Below are 16,184 nucleotides of genomic sequence, written 5' to 3'. Positions count from 1 at the left end.
AAGCAGACTTCGACTCCCTCAGGGAACGGATGGGTAGGATCCCCTGGGGGACTAACATGAAGGGGAAAGGAGTCCAGGAGAGCTGGCTGTATTTCAAGGAATCCCTGTTGAGGTTACAGGGACAAACCATCCCGATGTGTCGAAAGAATAGTAAATATGGCAGGCGACCAGCTTGGCTTAACGGTGAAATCCTAGCAGATCTTAAGCATAAAAAAGAAGCTTACAAGAAGTGGAAGGTTGGACATATGACCAGGGAAGAGTATAAAAATATTGCTCGGGCATGTAGGAATGAAATTAGGAGGGCCAAATCGCACCTGGAGCTGCAGCTAGCGAGAGATGTCAAGAGTAACAAGAAGGGTTTCTTCAGGTATGCTGGCAACAAGAAGAAAGCCAAGGAAAGTGTGGGCCCCTTAATGAATGAGGGAGGCAACCTAGTGACAGAGGATGTGGAAAAAGCTAATGTACTCAATGCTTTTTTTGCCTCTGTCTTCAAAAACAAGGTCAGCTCCCAGACTGCTGTGCTGGGCATCACAACATGGGGAGTAGATGGCCAGCCCTCTGTGGAGAAAGAGGTGGTTAGGGACTATTTAGAAAAGCTGGACGTGCACAAGTCCATGGGGCCGGAACTGGCGGCTAAAGGAACTGGCGGCTGTGATTGCAGAGCCATTGGCCATGATCTTTGAAAACTCGTGGCGAACGGGGGAAGTCCCGGATGACTGGAAAAAGGCTAATGTAGTGCTAATCTTTAAAAAAGGGAAGAAGGAAGATCCTGGGAACTACAGGCCAGTCAGCCTCACTTCAGTCCCCGGAAAAATCATGGAGCAGGTCCGCAAAGAATCAATCCTGAAGCACTTACATGAGAGGAAAGTGATCAGGAACAGTCCGCATGGATTCACCAAGGGAAGGCCATGCCTGACTAATCTAATCGCCTTCTATGATGAGATTACTGGTTCTGTGGATGAAGGGAAAGCAGTGGATGTATTGTTTCTTGACTTTAGCAAAGCTTTTGACACGGTCTCCCACAGTATTCTTGTCAGCAAGTTAAAGAAGTATGGGCTGGATGAATGCACTATAAGGTGGGTAGAAAGTTGGCTAGATTGTCGGGCTCAATGGGTAGTGATCAACGGCTCCATGTCTAGTTGGCAGCCGGTGTCAAGTGGAGTGCCCCAGGGGTCGGTCCTGGGGCCGGTTTTGTTCAATATCTTCATAAATGATCTGGAGGATGGTGTGGATTGCACTCTCAGCAAATTTGCGGATGATACTCAACTGGGAGGAGTGGTAGATACGCTGGAGGGCAGGGATAGGATACAGAGGGACCTAGACAAATTGGAGGACTGCGCCAAAAGAAATCTGATGAGGTTCAATAAGGATAAGTGCAGGGTCCTGCACTTAGGACGGAAGAACCCAATGCACAGCTACAGACGAGGGACTGAATGGCTAGGCAGCAGTTCTGCGGAAAAAGACCTAGGGGTGACAGTGGACGAGAAGCTGGATGAGTCAGCAGTGTGCCCTTGTTGCCAAGAAGGCCAATGGCATTTTGGGATGTATAAGTAGGGGCATAGCGAGCAGATCGAGGGACGTGATCGTCCCCCTCTATTAGACATTGGTGAGGCCTCATCTGGAGTACTGTGTCCAGTTTTGGGCCCTACACTACAAGAAGGATATGGATAAATTGGAGAGAGTCCAGCGAAGGGCAACAAAAATGATTAGGGGTCTGGAACACATGACTTATGAGGAGAGGCTGAGGGAACTGGGATTGTTTAGTCTGCAGAAGAGAAGAATGAGGGGGGATTTGATAGCTGCTTTCAACTACCTGAGCGGTAGTTCCAGAGAGGATGGTTCTAGACTATTCTCAGTGGTGGAAGAGGACAGGACAAGGAGTAATGGTCTCAAGTTGCAGTGGGGGAGGTTTAGGTTGGATAGTAGGAAAAACTTTTTCACTAGGAGGGTGGTGAAACACTGGAATGCGTTACCTAGGGAGGTGGTGGAATCTCCTTCCTTAGAAGTTTTTAAGGTCAGGCTTCACAAAGCCTTGGCTGGGATGATTTAATTGGGGATTGGTCCTGCTTTTGAGCAGGGGGTTGGACTAGATGACCTCCTGAGGTCCCTTCCAACCCTGATATTCTATGATTCTATGATTCTCCTGGAGCCCGCACTCCCAGCCCAGAGCCCATACCTCCCCCACACACCGACACCCTGCCCCAGTCTGGAGCCCTCTCCCGCACCCCTAACCCCTCATCCACAGCCCCACCCCAGAGCCTGCACCCCCAGCCGGAGCCCTCACCCCCCTCCTGCACCCCAACCCCAGCCCTGTGAAATTGAGTGAGGGTGGGGAAAAGTAAGTGATGGCGGGGGGATGGAGTGAGCAGGGATGGGGCCTTGGAGAAGGGGCGGTGAAGGGGTGTTCGACTTTGTACGATTAGGAAGTTGGCAACCCTAAGTAACCTACAAAAGTTTGCATGATTTTCCATACAAGTAGCAACACTGATGTTTTGTATATTTTGGCCTAAACGAAGTATTAGAAGTATCACCAAAAACTGCTGTAGTTTTAAATATAAAAATAAACATTATCCTGTTTACCAAACACTACTACAGTTTCCAAGGAATGAGAACCAGAAAGAGATATTTACTGATCTAATGTATGTTTTTCATGTTCTCAGATTGGACAACAAACCAGCATAATAGGTAAACACTAAGTTTGTTTTTTAAAACGTTGTCAACTTTAGTTGTTTCAAGGTGTTACTAGTAATTTAGGCAAAAATCTATTACTTTAAGCAACTCATTGTCTCGATGGTGTCCCATATATATTTTAAGATCTATATTTATACTGTGCTACTTTCATATCACAGTGTCCATTGATTTCATATGAAAGCAGGCCAATTGTTTGTGTCACAGATAATTATTCCTCAGGGTGAAATGTACTTAATGAACATTTGCAAAACTGCACCTGGATTCAGTGCAGCAGAATCACAACAGCTATATAGTGTTACTATGAGAGCTATACCCAAAGGAATCAACAGAGAGGAGGAGTAAAAATTAGTTAAGAGGCAAAAGCACAGTGACAAGAAATTCATAATATAGCTAAAAATGAAATAACTTATTCTCTATCCTTTTTTTAATGATTTAATTATAAAAGATGGAGAATATCTTATTGCCCTTATATAAATGCATGGTACGCCCACATCTTGAATACTGCGTACAGATGTGGTCCTTATCTCAAAAAAGATGTACTGGCATTAGAAAAGGTTCAGAAAAGGACAACTAAAGGGGTTTGGAACCGGTCCCATATAAGGAGAGATGAAAAGGCTAGGACTTTTCAGCTTGGAAAAGAGAAAACTAAGGGGGGATATGATAGAGGTATATAAAATCATGAGTGGTGTGGAGAAAGTGAATAAGGAAAAGTTATTTACTTGTTCCCATAATATAAGAACTAGGGGCCACCAAATGAAATGAATGCGTAGCAGGTTAAAAACAAATAAAAGAAAATTCTTCTTCACTCAGTGCACAGTCAACCTGTGGAACTCCTTGCCTGAGGAGGTTGTGAAGGCTAGGACTATAACAGGGTTTAAAAGAGAACTGGATAAATTCATGGAGGTTAAGTCCATTAATGGCTATTAGCCAGGATGGGTAAGGAATGGTGTCCCTAGCCTCTGTTTGTCAGAGGGTGGAGATGGATGGCAGAAGAGAGATCACTAGATCATTACCTGTTAGGTTCACTCCCTCTGGGGCACCTGGCATTGGCCACTGTTGGTAGACAGGATACTGGGCTAGATGGACCTTTGGTCTGACCCAGTATGGCCATTCTTATGTTAACTTAAAATATAATGTATTATACACAAGTATCTCACATTTCACAGCCATTACAACAAGAAGCTAGAAGTGTGGAGGAAAATCAAATAGAGGTAAGGAGGGTACGAAGGGCTAGAATTAGTAAGAGCTACAGGGAGGAACGCTACAAAACCTTGATGGTTGTAGGCAGCATAGAAAAGTTGGGCTTTTGAGGTTTCTAAAATGGATGGGAAAAATCAGAGATGGTAGAGAGGCAGACCATCTCTGGGGCAGCAGCACAAGGGATCAGCTTCCAACTCAGAAAAAGAGGGAGTGTTGGACTGGGAGGAGACCAGAAAATGGAGGAAGATAGAAAAGTATGGTATAAGGGGCAACAAGTTAGCTAAGAGCATGGCTCTAAGAGCTCTGAAGATGAGGAGAATGATTTTGTAGAAAATACTGACATGGATGTGACTCCAGCAGAAATCTTACAGAAAGGGTGTCAAAAGCTGGCTGGCCCTTTAAGGCAAGTCTGGTTCAGACTCACCTGTGATGGATCACCTTCCCCTCCCAAATCTCCTCCCTAGCTGATCCTGATGTGAAGGGGACCAGATGGTCTTGTTTAATTATTAGACCCAGCTGGGTTTGGATCATGGGATTTCTACAAAGGGCTGCAAGACTACTGGTGGGAAAGATAGGCCCTAGAGAAGGATAACTCTCAGGTAGAGAGCTTGGAGGAGAAATGCTGGCTCCTGGAAGAAGGGAGACACCCCCGATGGAAAAAGCCTTATGAGTTAGAGTTCTGTAGGAGAGCAGGAAAGAAATGAGAGCTGAACCAGAGGGCAGAAGGCCCTTTTTATGTTGCATTTGAGACTACTCTCTAAGTTTATAACTAGCACCTTGCTGGGAGGTGCCAAGAGAGAGAGAACTGTTGGGAGAGTTTCCCTGGGAAAGGGGAACGTGAGGCACGCTCAATAGTGCAACAAGGGTATGCTGTAGAGGCTCACTCTACCACGAGGGGTCAGTGGAATCATTGGTGTGTGTGTACGAAGAGTCATTAATTGTATTACAACAGGGCTAGAGGCCCCAGTCTGTGTCAGGGAATCATTCATTCCTGCCCCCGAAGACTTTATAATCCAGTGGCAAGATGCCACAGGTGGGTATAGAATCCAAATGAAGCATTGAGACACGGCTGTTAGTAGCAGGAACGTCAGGCTGCATTATTAGCCATGTATACTGTTTCAAAGTGAAGTAATCATTGCACATACAGGACGTGAAGCACCCTGTACTTCTGAAGAGATGTCTACACTGCGCCCTCATGGCAGCAGCAACATGTAGGGTATGTGTCTCACAGACTTTCCCTGGTGCTGCAGTCTTTCTCTGCAGCAGGGAAAGGCTAAGATAGCAGTGTAGACAGAGGAGGCCCTGCTTGGGTGTGCAGAGAGCAGCGTAGGGTACATAGCCTAAGTTTCTGGAGTGTCTTTACTCACTTAAGCAGTGCCTTGCTCTCTATACTGCTACTTCTCTATACCCATGTTAGGGGGCCATGTAGTGTATATACACTACATACTGGTGTGAGGAGTGTAAAGTGCCCTGAGATGATGAAGAGTGGAGGGGAATGAGTAGCCAAGACATTTGTAAGGGGAAGAAGAAAAGTAGTGAAGCTATTCCTCTCTCACCTTCAAAGGAAGGGAGCTCTCCTGGCAAGAATGGAGAGAGAGAAAAATTAACTGAATTCACATTTACAGTGTGGCTCTCTGCTCGCTCTAATGGCTAGTCCATGAATAGATGTTGAACGGGCTACAGCCTTTGAGTTTAAGAAACTTGCTTTAGCCTAAGCCGTCAAAGTTCCTGCTTTTAGATCCAGAGGTTACATGAAGTTCTGATAACATGGTAGCCACATAATCAGAACCCCAAGGTGTCTATGTAGAATAGAAAAGTTTTCCTGTATTATATATTTAAGTTTATGTTTTCATAGTATAGCCCAGATCAAATGGAGCAAACCAGTTTATACCAGTTTGGGATTTGGGACGCTGCCTGTCAAGGCTTCTACATTTTTATGACATTATTAATGTTTCAGTTTTTAGTTTTAGTTTTCTACCGGGGAGGTACTGTAGAGCTGCCTACAGGGAGAGCACGCTAAAAAAAGTAAATTAAAAAAACTCAGTATTATTTTACAACTTTGAAGTCATCAAAAAGGCTTATGCCATCAGCTTTTGGGAAAACCATTTTCCCCCAAACCTCCCACCAGCCAGCAGCAGATGAAGAAGAGGTTGTCTAGAACAGTCAACATATCTACACTGCCAGGCTCGGATTCAGCAAAAGACTTAATTACATGGTTACGTGTCTTGATGAATTGGGGCCTAAACACACAAAGAGAAAAAACAAAAACAAAAAAATCCCCCAGAGTCAGACCAGTGTGGCAAGATTGTATATTTCATGTTTGGACATTATAGCTATGGAATAAAGTTTTGAAAGTACTATAAAAACGAAAACAGCAGCATAAAGCAAATATACTGATTTTTTATTTACGGTATTTGCTACGTTGCCTCTGAAATGACCATCCAACAATGAGCTCTTCCATAGTGAAATTTAGGTTGATTGCCATGAAAATCAAAACATTAGCAAAAATATTAATAGCTTTTGCCCCTTCAGAATGGCTTTAGGCTGAGCTGCCTTCACTTCAAAGCAGAGGGTTTCAGCAAAACAACTAAGGCATTAGAATAGCAACTTCTAATATTATAAAATGAATTAAAATTAATGTAATTTAAATTAGACATTTTAGATTGCGTACTTATACTCAAAGTGTAATAAAGAAGTCAAACAACCTATTAACACTAAAATGGATTTTTTTAAAATAGAGTAACAGGAGAAGTTGTGTAGATACAGAAGAGCATATGCCTCAGATATGCAATAAATCACAAGAACAATGGCAGAGTTCCAACACACAAGACTTGCTGATATTTTACACATTCCATGCACCGTGTGGTAGCTATTGTATATACATACATATATATGATGAACAGAGGATTCTAACTAAAGCAATGACAATGATAACTAGAGGAGACAATTAAAGCAAATGTAAGTGGTAAGGCTGAACGAATACACACATGCACACAAATGGATTTTTATAAGAACAAAGAAGCTCTTTGTTTCTATCATCATAAAAGTAATTGTGAGATGATTGTATAGCCTTGTTCAAAGTGTTCTTGCATTATTTAATATTCCTGATGGATAATCATATTTAGAAAATATGCTTTTACCAAAATCATATACAAAATGCCATCCTTCACAACTTCTCTAAAATTCTTTAAGAAAAACAAGAGCAAATGAAATAGCTATTGAATACTATGTTGCAGGGTAATGAAAATTTAACATGGGCAACTCAGCAAATCAATAAGTTGACTTTAAAGTTCAGTTGTGTACAGCAATCATATTAGTTACAATATTGTAAAAGTTGTCTTAGGGGTTTTTCTTCACACCTGACAAAAAGTAGTGTAATTATATCTGTGTTGCAACTAAGAGACTGATTTTTCTTCCACTTGTTAATTAGCTATGGGATTTTTCTAAACTCTTATAGCCAAAGGGGGATTCTGCATATCTATCCTAAAAGATCATGTTTCAAGGAAAAAGGGTCTATCACAGAACTCTGCTACTACTGCCAAAGCAGTTAGGAGTCCAGTTGTATGATGATTTAAATGGCAACAATATTACTTCGGACCAATATTATTAGAATGAATCAAGGTTCTCGCTAATGGTGCTATTGTTTCAAGACATTGTATACTCAACAAAACAAAAACATTGATGTGAATGATAAGGGCCATATCCATGACCATAAGTCTGCAAATGTATCCTTCCTCTCTCCCTTCCATGGTGTGCATTAAAAAAATGTGATTATGCATACCACCTGTTCTAATAAACCAACTGGAAATACTTGAGAAACCACTAAACTATTTGGTTTCCAGAGGCTAATCTACATAATTTACTTAACTATAAACTAAAGGCAGAAATTTTCAGAGGTGGTGCTCGTTACTTCTGAAAATTCGGTCCAAAGTCTGTCTAGGTACAAACAACAAAATGACAGATATACCCTACCCTAATTTTTCAACACAAAGGGCTTTTATGCCAACAATTTGATTCTCTCCCCTGCATAACAGTCCACAGCAAGGACGCTGACAGAATTTCTTGTCTGAATTTGAGGACCATCAGTCCCAGGGGACATGCCTCAAGGTTTTAAGAAAGACAGTCAAAGTTTCAGTTTAATACACAATCTCCCTGACAGATTCTTCCCAGTCCCCAAGTATCTAGGACGAGTCTTACAACAGAACAAGTTATAGAAAGTGTAACCAAATGCCATCTTGTCTGGCAAAGGAAAGACTTCTGTAACTCAGTGCAAAATGCTCCTAACTGTATTTGATTACCCCTTCTGTCTTATTGCCTTTTTTCTTTTTAAATACCTTCTGTGCTTTCCAAGGATTTCTTGCACTTAATTGGAGATATCATTCATGCCCTCTGGCCTAGCTGTTGTCAAACAAGTTGTATCAGATTAACACAAATTATATGTATTGATTAAGTTTTGTTTTCTTAGAATGACCTACTGTCAAACCTCCAAAACAATGAAAAATTCTCACAAAAAGACAATATAAGTTACTGGATTTTAAAATAAGGAACGGAAGCTCACCGTTTGATTTCAGGAATCGTGTAACTGATTGGAGGGGTAGAATTCATGATGACGAATCTCCAACTTTTTAATCTATAGTGTCTGGATAAAGAACATAATCTTCAATTATATTCTTTTACAGAAACTGAGACACTTCAAAGATTACTCTTCTCTTTTCATCATATGGATACATTAAAACCTATAACAACATAAAAAGGGCAGTTTATTTCTCATTGTAACAGAAGGAATCAATTGTATTTACTCTCAGATATTTATTAAACAAACAATGTAAGCTTTAGGCTCAGATATGTTCACACTTACTACCAGACATAGCTCCACTGAAGCCAATCGGAGACAGCAGAAAGAACTACACCTCCTAGCAAGCATTTGTAGGATCAGGCCCTTAACCCCGAAAATGCATATTTTTGAGGAGAATATTTGATTCTAAATTTACAATAGAAGGAGAGTGAAACACACAAAATTGTTTCTTTGTAGGTTGTATCCCTCCATTTCCCTGATGACGCATTCATCTGTGGGTTTTGAGTGTTTTTGTTTTTAAAGTCACAATACAGACAATAGGCCCCATGACAGAACAATTTTAAGAGTAGGTCAATATTTGGGACTTCACTGTGCAACAGTGGCCCTTAACTAGCAAGTCCTCCTGCAATTACTGGAGGATAACAGAAACCTAAAATTTTCTACCGATTATTGTGCTGAGGTCATTAATCACTATAAATTATCATGGATTATAGCATCACACATAAATTTGATTAACATGAAGACTCCTTTAGCAAAAATTGTGCATAGAAGAAATCCATGTTTATTCTCTCATATACAGTATAGCAACATTAGAAACACTTAATACATCAAGCATATTTAGAAAACAAGTATTAAAATATCATCAACCAATCTGAAAAAGCCAACACTTATTTCAGGTTGAAGAATAAATTCATTTATAGTTCTCTTGGCAAATCATTACAAGACAGCCTGAGATAAAATGGTCAGCACAGGCTAGATTCAGCAAAAAGATTAATTAACCATGAAGATTTTCTTCTACATGCCATTATAGATGGACTCCCATGCCTATGACCTAGCCTGCAAGCCATCTTTACATCTAAATGTTGCAGCCACGTGTCTGCCATAATCTATTTCCATCTAACCTAACGCAGAAGTCTTCAGCTCTAATAAAAAGAAAAGGAGTACTTGTGGCACCTTAGAGACTAACCAATTTATTTGAGCATGAGCTTTCGTGAGCTACAGCTCACTTCATCATCTGATGAAGTGAGCTGTAGCTCACGAAAGCTCATGCTCAAATAAATTGGTTAGTCTCTAAGGTGCCACAAGTACTCCTTTTCTTTTTGCGAATACAGACTAACACGGCTGTTCCTCTGAGCTCTAATAAAGTGACTGAATAGTCCACTTTTGTTATACTAGGTCTGAAGCTTTTTAAAAACTGTACATGTTTTCTTGTCTTTATTTTTAATTCAATCACATTCTGCAGTTTGTCTCCAGAAAACAGAATCTACTCCTCCCGCCCGAAAAAAAATCCTATTACCTTTATTTATTCATTCTTTATTATATTGATTAATAATAATTTAAGGCCAATCTAAAGTAACTAAGTTAAATTCATTGTAATTACTTGGGTGTAAATCTAAAGGAAATGAGAACAGAAATTGGTTTTTCCTTTATTCATTTGGCTCCAGTTGTTTTATCAAACATTTCAAGCTATATTAGTTTATTTATTTGTGATTCATTATTTTGTGCCCACAAAAATTTCTAAGCATGTACTTGCATTTAAAACTCAAAAACCCAAATAAGCCAGCCCCCCAACCTGAAGCAAATACTCAACAGCAACTATATACCACACCACAGAAAAACTAACCCAAGAACCAATCCCTGTAACAAACCTCATTGTCTACTCTGTCCCCATATCTACTCTAGTGACACCATCAGAGGATCCAACCACATCAGCCACACCATCAGGGACTCATTCACCTGCACATCTACTAATGTGATATATGCCATCATGTGCCAGCAATGCCCCTCTGTCATGTACGTTGGCCAAACTGCACAGTCTCTACGTAAAAGAATAAATGGACGCAAATCAGACATCAGGAATGGTAACATACAAAAGCCACTAGGAGAACACTTCAATCTTCCTGGACATTCTATAACAGATTTAAAATTAGCCATACTTGAACAAAAAAACTTTAGAAGCAGACTTCAAAGAGAAACTGCAGAACTAAAATTCATTTGCAAATTTAACACCATTAATTTGGGCTTGAATATGAACTGGGAGTGGCTGGCTCACTACAAAAGCAACTTTCCCACTCCTGGAATTGACACCTCCTCCTCAATTATTGAGAGTGGACCACATCCACCCTGATTGAATTGGCCCTGTCAACACGGATTCTCCACTTGTGAGGCAACTCCCTTCTCTTCATGTGTCAGTACAATAATGCCTGCATCTGTAATTTTCACTCCATGCACCTCAAGAAGTTGTTTTTTACCCACGAAACGTTATGCCCAAATAAATCTGTTAGTCTTTAAGGTGCCACCGGACTCCGTGCTTTTACTGACAAGAAGGCTCCTCCTACAGATTAAAGCCATCTTTCCATCCCACCTGAAAAAATAGCTAAATATGTAATACATGTTTTTAAAACTATAACACACTATGATATAGTTGCTAGACAGTTGTTAAAACACAAAATGTGTTACATTAGCAACTGCAGTATAGATAAGGTCATTGAGACACTTGACTCTGAACCTTGTAAAGTTGTGTTAGTGTTCAATCCTTCAAAAATATATTACCAAGCGTAATGCTAAATAACAGAAGTAGTCCCAGTGAAGTCAACAGGATTGCTTCTCATAGTAAGCAGTAGTAAGTGTTTGAGAAACTAGGCCCTTATTAAAGTGCAAACTAGCCCTTAAGACACAGCCCTGATATAAAGAGGCACATTCCCTGCAGCGTTCCCTTTATATTGCTTCAGGGAGGAAAAGGGCATATACTAAATCACCTTTTTAGACAACACCCCACATCCAGCCAACAACACTGGCCAGTGCATGGAAGATGGGTTTCCTGCCTCCATCTGCTCCTTGCAAACACAGTTCAGGGGTTTGTCGACCTAGGAATACTGCCCAGGTTGCTATCAAGTACTGTTTCTTCTCCATTCAAGATAGACATCAGGCTAATCATTTGGTCACCTTCAAGTGGGTGGTCATGACTGCTCAGTGGAATAAGTCCTCTTAAATTGCCTAGTTAGCATCTTTTACAACATCAGAGGCACAAACTGCTTCTTGGGCCCTGTATCAGGATGTTCAACCAACTCTGAAGTCAAAGCTACCATCCTGAACTACTTAGGGAACTCAGAAATAGTAGTACTAAACATGACTCCTAATCTTCCCCCTCCCACTCCAATACCTTCCACTGCATCTTTTATCTATCACTCTCTACCACCATCCTGCCTGTCATTCAGGCCTGTAACCTGGGCATCATCTTTGGTTTTGACCTCTCTCTAGGTCCTCATATTCAGGCTATGTCTAAATCTTGCAAATTATTTCTGCTCCAGTAAGATACCGACTTTTGTAAACATCTCCACAGCTCAAACTCTCATCCAAGCTCTCATCATCTCAATTACTGCAACATCCTTCACTTTGGCTTTGTCAAATACAATCTTGTTCCACTCATATCCCTTCAGAATGCTACTGCTAAGACTATTTTCCTAGCCTGTCACTTTGACCATGTCACCCTTCTCTTTCACTTCCTCCACTAGCTCCACATCTTTATCAAATCAAACATAAGATGCTTGTGTTCACTTACAAGACAGCTCATAATCAATTCCCATCCTACTTATCCTCTCTTATTTGCTCTCAAGCTGTCAACTCCTGCCTCTGATTGGCCAATGAGGCTAGCCTCCATAGCCCACTTATTATATTTTCAAACAAAGACCTTTGTGCATTGTCCCACACCGCCCAAATATGAGTTCCCCATAAACGTCCATATTATCAACCTCATTATCCACTTTCAAATTCCTCCTCGGCAAGGATGCCAACACAAAATTTTTACAACAGTTAGACTGCTGGTGTCCTGAGATGACTGCATATGATGCTGACCAATATTGTCTCATTGTTTACTTGTACTCCCCCATCTGTCTATATTCATCTGTTGTCTCTTGTCTTATAATTAGTTTGTATGCCCTTTGGGGGCAGGAACCATCTTTTTGTTCTGGGTTTGTACAGCACCTACCACTAAAGAGTCCTAGACTAAGTTCCCTCTAAGCTGCACGGACATACAGTAAGCTATCAAGGGTCACGGAGGCGGGGAGAGGCATCCCAGTCCGGAGCTGCCGCAGCTAGGGAGAGACACCCCTGCCCCATCCCAAGCCAGCCCAGCCAGAGTTGCTGTGGCAGGAGAGAGGCATCCCTCCCCTGACCAGGCCCAGCCCAGCCCAGCCGGAGCTGCTGCAGCTGGGGAAGCACTGCCCCAGCCCCCTCACCCAGCCCAGCCCCTCCCTGCCACGGCTGGGGAGAGGCACCTCTCCCCCCGACCCCGAGCTGCTGCTGCAAGAGAGGGCTGGGGGTGTCCTCTTTCCCTGCTGCAGCCGCAAGGCAGACTGCACCCCAAACCCCTCATCCCTAGCCCCACCCCAGAGCTCACACCCCCAACCAGAGCCCTCAACCTCCACACTCCAACCCTCTGCCCCAGCCCTGAGCTCCCTTCCACTCTCCAAACTCCTCAGCCCCACCCCCACCACACATCACCTCCATATTGGTGCACATAACAAAATTCATTCTGCACATGGACATAAAAAATTAGAGGGAACCCTGGTCCTAGGCCCTACACATAAATAATAATAGTACTAAATGGCTCCCAACCAGAACTGCTTTTTCTCAAGCATAGAGTCACATACCATCACCAAACAACTATTGAACTAGGGCTTAGGCAACATGCTAGTTCAAGCCAGAACCTCAGGCAGACTTAAGTTTGGTTCTAACACATTTTGTCCCATTCACATTGTCCAGATGAGGCAGTGAGAAAATGTTCCTGAACTTAGTTTGAAATGAAGTAACGAGGAAGCATAAAGTATGTTTCAGTAGAAAGCTACTAGTTTTGAATATGCAGTATTCTTTAATTTATTTAAATAACTGACTGGTTTACTACCACACAGCAAAAATAAAATAAACAAACAAATATGGTATTTAATTGATGGCAGCATGAACTGTTGGAATCTCATGGGATTCCAGTAAAAAACATGTTCACGTAGCAACAGCAACAAGAAAGTTCAATTTAATAAGTTAATATACATCTATGATTAATTTTTCTTGTGATTTACAATCTGTATACAGTACTAGGTCCCGATCCTGCAAAGACTTATGCATATACTTAACTTTTCTGAAATCAGTGAGCCTATTTGCAGTGCATAAAGTTAAGCATGTGCTCAAATCTTTGCAGGATTGCAGCCTTATAATATTGGAATAGGTGTTAATAGTATATTTAAATTACAAACGAACATCCAATCAGCAGATTGTGCCAAAACTATTGATAGACTTTTATTATTGCAAATCATAATTCGCAATGAAATCTATAAAGGAGGCTGGTTATCCTTTCACTGCAGTTATATATCTTACTGAAATATTATTTAAATTGATCTGTTAATAATCCAAAGGTAAGTGACAAAGGTAAGGAATTTTTTGATATGATGTTGACAGCATCCCTTTAAATAAAGGAAAATGACTTTAGAAATTGTTCAAAATGCCACATCATCAATATCTACGTACAACATAATAAAAATCAGAACTACCCAATTTTTTTAACCAAACATACATATAAATGAATGAAGCTCTCTTCCTACTTCTGTGTATACTTGAGCAAGAGCATATCAATGTCACACCTGTAGGTCAGCTCTGCCTTGCCATTTTCTGAGCCTCAGATAGCCTGATCAGCAAGCACTAGGATACAAAATCATACAAAATGAGAACATTAGTGCTCTACAAATATGCAGCGAACATTCTAAGAATTACCATGATTTTTTTCAGAGTAACAGCCGTGTTAGTCTGTATTCGCCAACAGAAAAGGAGTACTTGTGGCACCTTATAGACTAACCAATTTATTTGAGCATGAGCTTTCGTGAGCTACAGCTCACTTCATCAGCTGTAGCTCACGAAAGCTCATGCTCAAATAAATTGGTTAGTCTCTAAGGTGCCACAAGTACTCCTTTTCTTTTTTCATGATTTTTTTAAGGAATATTTGTTGTGTATACAAAACCCACCACAAGAAGCAGGTCCTGGTTCTACATTGATTAGAACTAGCTATTTTGTTTTCTATTGTGTATATAACATTTTAGGAAAACAAGTTCCGAAGTAATACACATCCAGCATTTTACTGATTTTGTTTATAATCCAATTACAAACTGCCTTCCCTCCAGAGAAATCTCCATTTTAGTGCTCAGTAGTCAAAGCATTAGAATCCCAAACCACAACTCCCTGAAAAGACAAGTTCACCCACACCCTTTTCTGCTTCCTTCACTGCACTATGCACCAACTTGTTGCCTCCCACCCCAGAAATAGCTGCATTTAAACAGGGCAATATGTTTACAGCTAGCAAAGCGCTCTGGAATTACTCAGGATGAGAGGTGCTGTCTACGTCTAAAATGTTACCAAATCCTACATGTTTTTGGTGAGAAAAAGAGGCTCTGGGGAGCAGGATCCCCAGCCACAAAGAAATTAAAAGGAAATTGCATGTTCATAGATAATAATGATGCTCCCCTCTGCTGCCGCATATGTCCTTGCCCCCTGCTCCATCTGGCCCCATTAATCCCTTGCACCCCCCCCCCCCATAAGCTCCCGGCCCCTCAGCCCCACCTCTCCCATCAGCCCCCTTCTCCTCCTGCCCCATCTGCCTCCCGACCCAGCTCCATCACCCAGTCCCTCCCCAGTCTCCCTCCCACCTCCGCGGGGTAGCCCTGGCCCCGAGCAGCGGCTGGCAGCACCAGGCCGGCAGGCAGTGAGAGCAGAATCTGGACTAGTGACTCCCTGGGCGTTAGGACCCAGAGGGGACCCAAAAACCCACGCCACCCCTCCCTCCGCTCACGGAGAAATTTACAACGGCCACTTCCGGTAACAACACCGCGGCGACCTGGTCCCACCTCCCTGCCCAAGAGCCGTGCTTCCGATTGGAAGGACAGAGCATTGTGACACATCACGCTCCCAATGGCCGGAAACAGAACGAACGGCCTTGGATTCGGCCCGACCGGATAGAAGTACGCATGCGCAATAAGGTATCTATTGCGGGCCTGGGGAAATAAGAGGTGGAAAGAGGGCATGCGCACTGGGTGCAGTCAGGGAGAATATAAGGGAGGGTGGCCCGGCTGGGAGGGGGTGAATTCTTCTCCCGCGCTGAGTCCTGTAATTCCCGCTCGCTTGGCGAGACGGGGCAGCAAGAGGACAAGGAGTAGATGTTTGCTGGCTTCGTGCATTAGTCTCAGCACATGGCAAAGGAGGGAGTCAAGTTGTAGGAGAAGAATGAGAGAGAGGAGGAAGGGAAAATGCTGAGCTATTGTCAAGGGAGAGAGTGAAGCCATTGGACAAAGAAAGGACACTACAGAAAAGGATATTGACATGACGCAGAAGCAGATAAGTTCAGTGGTGTTGGAATTAGGGGTGCTGAGGCACCCCCAACTGAAGTAGTAATAGCACACACCAAATACATCATCAGCACGCCCATTATGCAAAAATTTCCAGCACCCCTGGATAAGAT

The 16,184-nt window shown here is 42.1% G+C and overlaps 1 protein-coding gene across 2 annotated transcripts in view; it reads right to left on the bottom strand.

Annotated features, from left to right (window-relative positions):
• CCDC171 (coiled-coil domain containing 171) overlaps positions 1 to 15,506 on the bottom strand; it is a 235,024-nt gene extending 219,518 nt beyond the window's left edge. For both annotated transcript variants that reach the window (XM_073345441.1, XM_073345440.1), the window contains exons 1-3: positions 15,376 to 15,506; positions 14,253 to 14,377; positions 8,450 to 8,627 (exon numbers count right to left, since the gene is read on the bottom strand). In XM_073345441.1, coding sequence (XP_073201542.1) covers positions 8,450 to 8,496 — 47 coding nt within the window. In that variant the 5' untranslated portion in view covers positions 8,497 to 8,627; positions 14,253 to 14,377; positions 15,376 to 15,506. The remainder of the gene's footprint in view (positions 1 to 8,449; positions 8,628 to 14,252; positions 14,378 to 15,375) is intronic.
• Positions 15,507 to 16,184: the final 678 nt, after the last annotated feature.

This window comes from Lepidochelys kempii, chromosome 5 (genome assembly GCF_965140285.1).
Source record: "Lepidochelys kempii isolate rLepKem1 chromosome 5, rLepKem1.hap1, whole genome shotgun sequence".
Lineage (NCBI taxonomy): Eukaryota > Metazoa > Chordata > Testudines > Cheloniidae > Lepidochelys > Lepidochelys kempii.
The sequence above is the reverse complement of the archived record's forward strand: the minus strand, read 5'-3'. Positions and strand labels throughout refer to the sequence as shown.